At 37.8% G+C, this 11,716-nt stretch overlaps 1 protein-coding gene across 4 annotated transcripts in view; it reads right to left on the bottom strand.

The window, feature by feature from the left end:
* Window positions 1–1,701: 1,701 nt before the first annotated feature.
* epb41l5 (erythrocyte membrane protein band 4.1 like 5) overlaps window positions 1,702–11,716 on the bottom strand; it is a 225,250-nt gene continuing 215,235 nt past the window's right edge. The window contains exons 25-26 of one of the 4 annotated variants that reach the window (XR_009938816.1): window positions 3,520–4,164; window positions 1,702–3,122 (exon numbers count right to left, since the gene is read on the bottom strand). Coding sequence is in view for 2 of the 4 variants with exons in the window: in XM_062533705.1 (XP_062389689.1) it covers window positions 4,098–4,164 (67 nt within the window). In the remaining 2 variants the exon portion in view is untranslated. Of the gene's footprint in view, window positions 3,123–3,486; window positions 4,165–4,546; window positions 4,582–11,716 lie in introns of those variants that run through there. The other 3 variants (XR_009938817.1, XM_062533706.1, XM_062533705.1) reach the window with 3 other exon arrangements.

Below are 11,716 nucleotides of genomic sequence, written 5' to 3'. Positions count from 1 at the left end.
AATTCAAGCGAGAGCAGTGGCTGCGTGGGTGAACGCAGAGCAATATAGACTGTAAATATGATATACTTTGATTTAAATTCATGATTTTATTACATTGCATGGCTTAAACACCGTCCAAAGGGAGACCTGGTGAACTGTTAAATTCAGGGCCAATGTTTCCTTGATTTCACTGTCTGGTTAAATGAGTGGATTATCATGTAAATGTGAACGCATATTTATTGTGCTTCTAGTATGCACACAATGTGTACTACACATGTAAAGTCAAAGTATATTCCTGTATCTTTGGTATTGGGAGCATGTTTTATGTGGGGCTGATAAAGAACAACAAATTACCTCTCTAGTCAAGAAGGCACAGCAGCTGCTATATTTTCTGAAGACTTTGCTGCCCTCTGGGAAACGGTAGGTGATCTATATATATATATAAAAAATAATACAGGAGTGCCTCAGTTAGTTTTTTTTCTGACAACTTTGAAGTAAGCCTTCACTTTTGTAACACTGCAACATGGGCCATTTGTTTAATACAGGTATGCTTTCCCAGACAGTGCTGTTTTCCAATATTTTACCACATCAGTACTGATTGGTGTAATGAAATATGACTAATCCTGTCCAAAATGATACTAAGCTTTCGCTTGTGATCTGTTCAAAGTAAGTGCTGCAATAATCATACTTTGTGATAGGCAACTTTTTTTTCACAGCGTGATGTGAGCGATTGTATGGAGATAGTGCTGTACAGACGTGCTTAAATGTGCGTCCAAGTTCGGGGGGAGGAACCATTTGGGTTGTGATTTTTCAAAATCTGCCGGCCATTTTGCGAATTCCATACCCAACCTTTAAACCATAAACGAATGCACTATTAAATCTGTTGATTGTTATGTTATACACCTCTGTCCAAAAGTATTAGAACACATGCTTAAAGTTAAATATAAATTCATCTTTTGGAAATTTATCTTAATGCCTTAAATGAAACAATGAGGAACTATCTTAAGAGTTTGGCATGCTTTATGTCAGTTATTAGCTGTTAGCTAATTAGCTGGTTTCATTCTCATTGAGCTCAATGCAATTCAAATCAGCTAATTAGCTAACAGCTAATAACTGACATAAAGCATGCCAAACTCTTAGTATGTTAAGTGTCCTGGATCCATGAAATAAATGGCAAAACAAAAATCCTCTATGGGAATTTAACATGGACGTTCCAATACTTATGACCCCCTGTATTTTAAGGAAAACATTTATTTATTTACAATACATTATTCATTCACAAAGAAAATTAATGTCCTTAAAGGTTGAATATTTCCTCATTGTTTCATTTAAAGCATTAAGATACATTTCCAAAAGATGATTTTATATTTAACTTTAAGCATGTGTTCTAATACTTTTAGACAGAGGTGTATTTGTAAGTCTAACTAAACCCATCCATTTCTTTCCACAAAACTCACCAGAAGTGATCATTTCAGGGTGATTTTTCAAACTTTTCTAATAGAGGATCATGCCCCTGGATCCCGCTAGCTTAGCTGGGTTACCAACTGTCTGCAACTAACAGCACCACTGCTAGAAAAATATGGAAACACTGGAAAGTAAAAGTTCCTTTGTTACCTACTGTAGAACTGGAGCCTGGATGCAATTGAAATTAAACTCCCAAACTTGTTAGATTTGGGGCGATCCATTACCAAAACTACCTGAAATGACTATCACAAGAAGATGAAACTCATATTTAATGCATTGTATTACTTCATAAAAACAACAAGCATTCACAGTTTTTATCGACTTGTTAAAAATATCTGTTCAGTTTTGTGCAGAGTAATGGAAACCCAGCTAGAGAGAGGCTAACAATCATTGCTTGTTATTGAAATACAGACACAGACATACATACCAACACGCACACACAGCATTTCCCATCATGCCTTTCTGGTGAATCGGACAACAATTGTGAAACATTCACAATCACAAACAAACTACGGTTTCAATTCAAGACTGGGTCAAGAACATAGGCTATATAATATTAAGAAATGTTCCCAATTCAAGTTTTTTCTTTTTTTAATCAAGGTTGCCGTTGACTTGTTTAGTAAAATATTACAGAACGACAGAACGCATTTGAATGCATGCTGTCCTGCCTAATACTTTGTTCACTATAACTACAATTATTTCCCACAAATTGGATTTAATAGACAGAAATGAATTCAGTCTTTATATTTAGATGAATAGAGTCATATTTAATCAAAATTACATGAGTAACACTAGATCCATTTGTCCCCTTTCCTCACTCGAATACTGAATAAAAAAATCCTCCCTTTGAATGAATGGAATGCTGCTTTCGAATGGTTAGGAAGTGTGTAAGATTGCTGTTTCAAAAAAGGTTGAGTTTTTCTAGTTCAAACTCCAGGAACAGAACAGGAGAACAAACATGTGCTTCCTATTAAGAAGCACCCAGACAGACAGATGGACGGAGGCGATTACAATACTCTCTTACCCTCACTAGGGGGCGAGGGTAGTAATTCAAGGGATGACAATATAGCGCTTGGCTTCGCCAGCATTATAATAAAAAGTGAACAGATAACATGTAGAGCTTTGCTTTTTAGACTCTATAACTACCAGATTCCATTTTGTTGTTTTATACCCTTAAGAGTACCTAGACCATTTAGACAGTCTACAAAACTAGCATTTCCAGCACTGGAGCAGGCTACAATGAACTTCACCTTAAAGAATATCCCAGATTGTTCACAGGAATTCCTCTAGAATACATTAAGTCGATCAAAGAAGGCGACAATTCTAGTACTGTTTCAGGTAAGTCATTTCATATGGATCAAAAGCACCTGCAAGACCAAGAGAAAAACAGAAATAAAAACAGCATTATGGAAGAACTTCAGTGTGGCTTCAATGGTTACCTGCATCAGACACAATGGCAAGTATTGAGATTATACTTAGTTCCCATTTCATATCCCTGGATCTAATTTCAATAATAAAACAAATACAGATGTATCTCAAGCTTGGAATATCGTGGAAAAGTAAAATTCCCCCACAGTTTATTTCAAAAAGTGAAACTTGGATATATTCTAGATTCATTACATATAAAGTGACATATTTCAAGCCTTTTTTGTTTTAATCTCGATTAGGTGTTACAGCTCCTGAAAAATTATACATATATATTTCCATCAACAGGTCACCTCGTCGGACGTTATCCCTTACATATTAAAACATAAAAAGGCTTGAAACAGTTCACTTTATGTGCAATAATTCTAGAACATTCCACTTCAGATGTACCTGTATGATAATTCCAGCAACAATTATTTTTCAAATGCTGCTCATTACAAAAGGAACCAACTATCGAAAAATATTTGCTAGATCATCTGATCTACTGTATCTTTGCAAGCAATATGAGATTCAGCAGTTACTGCTGCTACAGATGACCAAAACAAAGAGGAGTTTCTTTTTGTAGCCTCTAAATGTTACATTTCAATAGATTTGGTAGGACACTGTTATTCAGAAGTCTATAGGTAATGAAAATGCTTTATTTAAGATTACCTTAACTGGGATAATCCACAGACTTCAGCCTTTGCGTCATTGGGCTCCATTTGTTTCAGAAGACAATATCAATGTAAAGTTAGAGTCCTTTCAGGTAAAAGAAAATAGCTGATTCTTGTGAGGTGCCTCTCAACAGTACATTCATACCACTGAAATTCAAGACCAGTGCAGCATGTTGCATTTGGTATGCAAGACAATTTACATACTATTCATAATTCCAGCAAGTACAGCTACATAAGGCAAAATAAAAGTTTAAAAACAACACAAAATATAAGGAAAGAAAATGCTTGCGTACAACTTGTCAGTTGATTACAACTCAACATTACAGCCAATAGAATCAAGACAGAACATATGAGCTTACACATAGCATCACCAGTGTTAATGACAATGTAAAGGTGGTCCGACATGTGAATACTTGAAGTAACTTATACAAAAGGAACAGTGAAGAGAATTGTTACAATATAGTGGACTAGCCCAATGGACTACATATAAAAATAAACTATGAGTAGTTTGTGAGGCTGTCTGAAAACAGAATGGTGGTCTTAAAAACATGTACATTTCTGAGTGCTTTTGTGATCTTAGAGGTCTGTTGTTAGAAGTCCCATGGGCTTGTGGTCATCGTCCTTGGGTTGAGGGCCTAGATAGCTGCAAAAGGACAATTTTTATTGTCAGTAGCAAATACCACAATCAGAATTGGGATATGCCAGGCCACACCACCTCACCTAAAGCATGCTAAATGAGTCATTCCGTGTGAAATCAGGCAAAATTCAGGAAAATGGTTGCAGCACCGACTCGATTTTCTTCAAAGTGTTTCTACACCATGTTTAGGTTCCATAACTAAAACCTGTGAAATATTTTTGTTCTTTGTCTTTTTGCCCTTGCTTTTTTACACTCTCTAAATGACCTTATCTTGGAGGCCATGTTTGGACATTCATATTGTAAAAAGGATTATTCCTAGCCTGACTAAACTTTACAGAATGGAAGACAAGCATGTTCTCAGTAAGATTCAATGATTAAAAGTTTGTACCACAGTCTCATTGGTTGTATAGAAGTCCCTCGTTTCTGAAAAAAAACATGCAAAAAAAGTGATATTGAGGGTCTCAAAACTCTTTATATGGGACACACCTGCCATCACTGAGTATTTTCTCTAGAAATATAATCCTTTGTTAATGTTGTCTGAAAACATGAAGTCTCCAAAACGAATGGTCATGACAATAATAAGGATAAAACAAAACGTGTTTGTATTTTTTTGTCATTTTCATGCACCTGAAATGCTATGTGGGGTAGGTAGTAGGACCATGACATTTTATGTGAAGTATATGGACATTTAGTGTGTAAAGTATCAATATTGTACTGAGTCCCATTCACAGAATAAATAGTTGTAGTTACAGGTGTTTTGAGAACACCAAAATAATTTACATTTACAATAAAAAAATAGATTTTTTTTCAGATTGTGGGAAAACATTAATATATTGATGTATTCTAATAGAAAATGGTACCAAGTGAAAAACATTAACAGGTTTTTTTCCATACCCTCAATATCATACTTAATGCACATTTTTCCAAAGTCTAGGGCCCTTTCAAAAGTCAAGAGACATTTAGTACAGACTTTAAATTGTTTACACATGCTTATTATGAGTTGATCTTCCATCCTGGAAAATTTGGGGAGGCTAGGGGACATATTTGTGAAGATATTATTATTCCTATAGGACTACAGTGGGGCCAATGGGCCCCAGCAAAAAAGAGTGTGCCAAAACAATTGATAGTGGACAGTGCATGCCAGAGGGAAGAAATTAATTGATTTATAGACCAGGGGAAAGAAAAGGCTCATGCGGCCCACAAAATATTAACATTTGCATAAATAAGTTACTAAAACATGTACTATGGAAGTACAAAATGTCACTGTGTGAAAGCAATAAGAACAACCCTGTTTTACATGATGACGGAACTTGAATGCATCTATTAACACTAGAAAGGCCTTGATGGGTGCCTTTTTTAAATGAAATTTTGAGTTTAAATTCCAACAGTCAAAATGACTGCCTTGGTAGTTCAACTAATTCTTGGCAGTTCTTGGCAAAGCTTTAGAGCACAGCATTTAAATCACAGCATACAGAAAAGGGTTGAAACCCTCAGTATGCTTGGGCAGCTCTGCTGCTTGGCCAGCTCAAAAGCACACTTGCAACTGCCAAAGGTCTTAATCCATCTCCAATCTTTAAAAAAAAAATAATAGTAATTAAACCAAAGATCCTTGATTACTAACCAAAATAAACTCTCTCTTAACAATAAATAATAGCAGATAAAGATAATTGTGAGTACAGTATTGTCTATAAACTAGGGCTGGGCAACGATTAAGAATTTTAATCACAATTAATCTCATGTTTTCCCTGTTTAATCATGATTAATCGCATTATTATACACAAAACTCAATAATGAATTCAAAAGTAGTATAGCACATTTTTATTTTAAATGTGCTGCCATATGAATGAAAGTGCCATAGCATTTTTTCTGCAAACATTAAACATCAGCATTTTGTTTATACAGTAGCAGTTATATAAATGATTTAGTGTAAATCTCAATTTAAACAATGTAATCAAAACAAATAAAATGTAAAGCTGATTGTACACGCACTTTTTTGGTAAAGCCTGTAACGTGTAGTCAGATCTTTCCATAATACTTGTTGTAATAAGCCTAGCCTGGTATAATGTCAAAATTATTTTTTATTTAGGCCTATAGGTCATTAAGAAAACATAACCAATGAGTTGTTGTTTGTGTAACCCAGACATCAGCAACTTTCATTTTATACGACCAATCACTTCTCGTGGCTGCTCCCTGTCCTCACGGCTGCAACTTGTGCACTCATTTGTGCTTTTTAGCGGCATGTTCATCAGGTCCCGGGGCTGCCTGAGCCTCCATGTCAACAATGAATGAAAATTAGCTTATTATCAATTCGCGCGAGTAGGCTATGCTACACACATTTCCCCCATAACACACATACAGGCAATGAGCAGCCTTGAATTAACAGTTTGTAATGTATCAGGCAATAACTAGGCTACTTGAGACTCTGCTATAGTAGACTATAATTTTCGGGACAATTAGGGCAGGATTCGGGACAACTGCTTGTCATGACTATTCCGATATTTTTCGGGACGTCTGGTCACCCTACTCCGGTGATAAGAAATTCTAGTTTGCAGTGATTACAAATAACTTTGCTTCTGTCGATTGCGCCGTCTGAAAGAACTTTGAAATGAAAATGGCCATGTAAAAGTTCCGTTGGTCTACCCTGCTCCATGTTTGTTGGTTTGTTTATCTGCCAATAGCCTATTGTTTTCCTTTCCCAGTTCCTGTAAGCAAGGCAGCAGTTAGCAACATACTTTTACCAGCCTGTGAGCAACAGACTTTTACAGTATATATATATATATTAAAAAAAACGCCGCATTAATGCGCGATAAAATAATTATCGGCGTTTCTTGATCGTAACGCGTTACCTTGCCCAGCCCTACTATAAACCAATGTATGATACCAATTAATCACTTTGTCCTACATGGAATGAACAGCGTTGGGAAGTACCGAAATACATATAACAGGATTACATATTCAAAATACAAAATATGAGTAACTGTTCTTAAATACAGTTACAATATAAAGATACACTATGCAAGATGTTCACATTAATATAACCTTTACTAAGCCAATTTGATGGCAAACAAACTTGGAATAGGGGAATCATTTACCTAACATAGCCATACAGCATGGCCATAGCACGTCGCTAACAAGAAAATCATGCAACTTCAAGAAGTCAACGACAAGACATCTCGCGGGAATCGTGAAACATTACCTTATCAGTAGATATAGCTTTTTGGAGTTTTTGCCTGCTGTTAACACTAGAAGCGCCAAGCGCCGGTCATTTGACCGCTGACGCGTATTCCTAGAAGCGCCGTGTGGGTTTGACCTAGATATACCTAGAACTGCCGGGCTGCGGTCATTTGACCGCAGCGATTACAAAAAAAAAAAATATTTTCACTCGATTAAATTCCAGGACCCTACGTTCACGACTTTTCCTAAATACGCGTGTTTTGTCACCCAGAATTTTTACATGATCAAAAGCACACCGGTACAAGCTAGTTTAGAGCTATTTTGCGCTCACTTATGTGACAACACTATGTTGTCTCGCGTTCGGCCATTTTTGTCCAGGCTGCTATTCTCTTTTCTCACAGCAGATGTCGCAAGGATTTCCTGTCAGTCGGGCATGAGAATAATATTTTACCATAAAACATATCGTTTATATATGTGCAATATGTATTATATATGTGCTTTGTTTTAATAACTATTTTTCATTTACATGGCATAGTCTATGGAGGCGATTTACAGTGGTAAAATGCGAGTTTGTTTTGAAAACGTTGCGACAGGCCTACAGGTGTAAAACATATTTTCGTCGTAGCCTATTTATGTACGTAGGGCGCGTATGACTACGTACATTCATTGTTGTATATAGTTGTATATCTTATCTTCTATTTGTAGGCTATCTTTTAAAGCTCAGACTAATGTATAAGCATTTTCTTACATATTTGCTGGACTGACTGAGTTACGTCAAGTCAAATACCTATCCTAACACAGTTTTAGTACAATGTCAAGTGGCGCAGCGTTAACACCCCTGTCTGCAGCGCCGGAGACCCGTGTTCACATCTTGGCAGGAGCGAAAAACAGAATCTTATCTCAATTTAATTTACTGACCGTTTTTCAACATCGATGAACAATTATTTTTTGTTAATGGTTTTTAATAACAACCTATCTGAAATAAACGGATGAATCACAATATGTTTAGGCCTACCATTAACGAAAAATAATTTCGCCAGCCAATCATTTTCTGCCGCCATCTGACAAACTTTGACTAAGCCAGTTAGACTTTTTGCATCTAAAAATAATTATATCATAGTGAGACGCGAAAAAATAAACGATAGCTAGAAACTAGGCCTGCATGAGATTTTCCCACTGGACACACCACATCAGTATGTGCTCGTTGCTACGATACACAGGACTCACAGTGAGTTGACGACCAATGAAAATGACATGGGGAAAAGAAGGAAACAAAGTAGCCTGATTTTGATCTCACCTTAGGCCTAGGCCTACATACTTTCCTAATTCCTACGTTACTCAGACTTTTGTTAAATCGTCAGGGCCCGGTTGCACAAACACCAAAACCAAAGATTAATGATATGAACCAAATATTCTGGAACAGATGGATTTACAGCATTGAACGTGATAGGCTATTAGGCTACTGCTGCGACTTCCACCGTTTCCTTTCCAGAGATTGCTGCGCATTCACAACGCAATGAACGCATGCAGTCTACATTGAAGTGAAACGTGCAGAACGTTGTCCAAAACAATACAATAACATTGTGTGTTGATATCTAATACAATATACACATCTGTAGACATGAAGTGGCAACTAAAACCATTATCAGTCATGAAAACTGTGGCGGCTGCATTAAGGTTTTGGCTGAGCCAGCTAGCCAGCCAACAACTTCATCAGCCAGCCGTTCTCAAAGCAAATGGCTTCGGGGTCTATACATAACACTATCCATTGCAGCCTATTTGAAACCGATCATCCCCCCTCCCCCATACACTCGTCTAGGCTAGGCTACAGACATCACCGAGATATTGAGGACAATTAACTGCCTCCCCACCCCCACCCCATCTATCTATCCCTGCATAGGCCTTACTAGTCTGTAGGCTGACTGTTTAGGCAACTCGTGGAAGAATGCGCAATGTTTCATCGCATATGCGCGTTTCAGAATGTTCGAATTTGCCAGCGTGCGTGTAGTTATGTGAATAGAAAAGAATAGAATATAGCCTACTTTATTGATGCCTTGTTCAAAAGTACTTCCGTCATGAATAGGTTGAGAATCGAACCAACACCCCTTGGGTCCTCAGGCCGAAGCTCTAACCAGTTAGCTACAGCCTTGCTTATCAGGCACGTGAAAATGTGTGTCTCAATGCTGAATCTCGAATTCACACAGAAGTTAGCTTAGAAAGAATGGGCCTATAGCTTTTTTTCAGCAGACATCGCAAACATAGCCTACACATTCGCAAAACGGAGAATATCATTCACTCATTATTTTAAATTATGCTACTTCTCACGCCTATGCCTGCTCAGCATAGCTCTCTCTATCTCCCTCCCTCTGAGGTAGCTAGACCCTATATAAGATGCTTCTCCCTAAATGAATGAAAGTTGTTTTAGAAAGTAGCCACGGTAGCCTGTAAAATGCGGCATGAAATCCTGGCTACTGTGTAATTGAAACCAGACTGTTAGGCTCTTTGTTCCAGGTCCGATCATTTTCGGCGGCGCGAACATATAGGCTACCTATTAAATGAATAGAAGTGAATTTGGGGAGTGAATTAGCCTAGAACTAGCCACATTCACTTTTAGAGCATTTTAGTTGAAAGTCAAGTTTGCTTAAGGTTTGTTCAAGAACTCTTCCAACGTTTTTACCTCAAGCAACACAAATCAACACAAATACATGAACAGATAACTCAAACGTGCTGTATGTCATAATGAAACAAACAACCACAGATTATCAACAACACGGTCTGACACGAATGACACATGGCTTAGTGCAAACTGAATTTATGACCAAACGATTTCATTCGTGCACGAAGCGCCATCTAGCGATCATTATGTGTAAGTAAAAGCCTCCCAGTCTAAGGACTCAGCGGTCATGTGAACTTTAAGTAGTTCACAACAGCACGGCGCTTCTAGTAGGTCGTCAAAGCGGTCAAATGACCGGGGCGCGGCGCTTCTTGGTATAAGTGGGTCAGAACGGCGCGGCGCTTCTAGTGTTAATCCTTCACCTCCACAACAAAAGCATTTTCATTGTGTACAGGGCGAATGGCAGAGTAAAATATACATATATTGTGACTTTAGGAGGAGCTCTACAGTCGGAAAAATACCTGAAACTGCATAGTACACCTTTAAATACGTGGTGTTAAGAAAACAGTTACAAGGATCAATTTAAAGAATTACATTTCCAATCATTATTAACTCATTGGCTGCCAGCGATTTTCAGTGCAGAGCGCTCCATACTGCCAGACGTTTTACAGCATTTTGACTGTTTTTCCAAGATCCACCTAACGGTGAGCTTTATGACTATGTAAACACCGAAGGTATCAAATGAAAGATTAGACTCTCTTCTTTCACCAGGAAAAAACGGCTTGTTTCTATCGTTTTCCGTTCTTTAGTAATCGTCAGTAGAACATGGGTTAGTTTTGCTAAAAACACCTGTTTTTGACCAAAACATGGAGAAAACGATCTTTTTGTGAAAATCAACTTTTTAACGTTAGCGTTTCAGTAGTATGTCAACCACGATTGCACTGTTATCTCGTCAGTCTCGTCAAGGTTGCTAGGGACTCTGATGGTCGCTAAAGACTCTGAACAGGATGCTAGACTTAGCAAGCTAGCACTAGCAAGGTTGTTGTTAGTCTATATCGCAATATCCAATGTAAATGGATCATACCGTTCACGTGTTTTCCATCCTTGATGTAAGAAGTAAGCATATTCATTCCCTGCATCGCGTGCAAACTAGATCCACTGTGGTCGATCTTCAGTGTGTTTGCTAGTTGTCTCTGCATGACTCGTGCACTCTAGGCAGATACTAATGATCCAAATGGCACTGTTGCCATCTAGAGGTTTGGATCGCTAGTGCAGTCTGTTTACAAGCCTGAAACTCTGCCAGATCGTTCCCAAGCCCACCCAGGAGCCCTCCCCATTGAAAACGGCAATTGACGTCTATAGACGTCAATGGCAGTCAACGTATGTGTCTAAATTGACGTTTAAAGACGTCAATGGCAGTTAATGAGTTAACATGGAGGCCAAAGAAATCTCTCTCCAGTGGCTCCTTTCTCTACCTCTGTTTATATTGATAGACTAAACGAACTTCTCAGGGAATGTAGAATGTGAAACTAGTTTTGTTGAGGGCCAACAGGGCCTATAGTCAGTCAGCATGATTTAGGCCAGCACACCTATCAGTACTGAAAAATGTAAGGTGCTTTAATACATCAAAATAACATTTGATAATAATTTATCAAATGCTATTTTGATGTATTAAGACACACTACATATGTCATCTGGTATAGGCTAATTGATACGACTATGAGCTAGCCTATGGCCAGCCTACGAGCTATGACACATTTCATAGACATC

This window comes from Sardina pilchardus, chromosome 4 (genome assembly GCF_963854185.1).
Source record: "Sardina pilchardus chromosome 4, fSarPil1.1, whole genome shotgun sequence".
Lineage (NCBI taxonomy): Eukaryota > Metazoa > Chordata > Actinopteri > Clupeiformes > Clupeidae > Sardina > Sardina pilchardus.
Note: the sequence above shows the minus strand (reverse complement) of the source record. Positions and strands in the feature narration are given on the sequence as shown.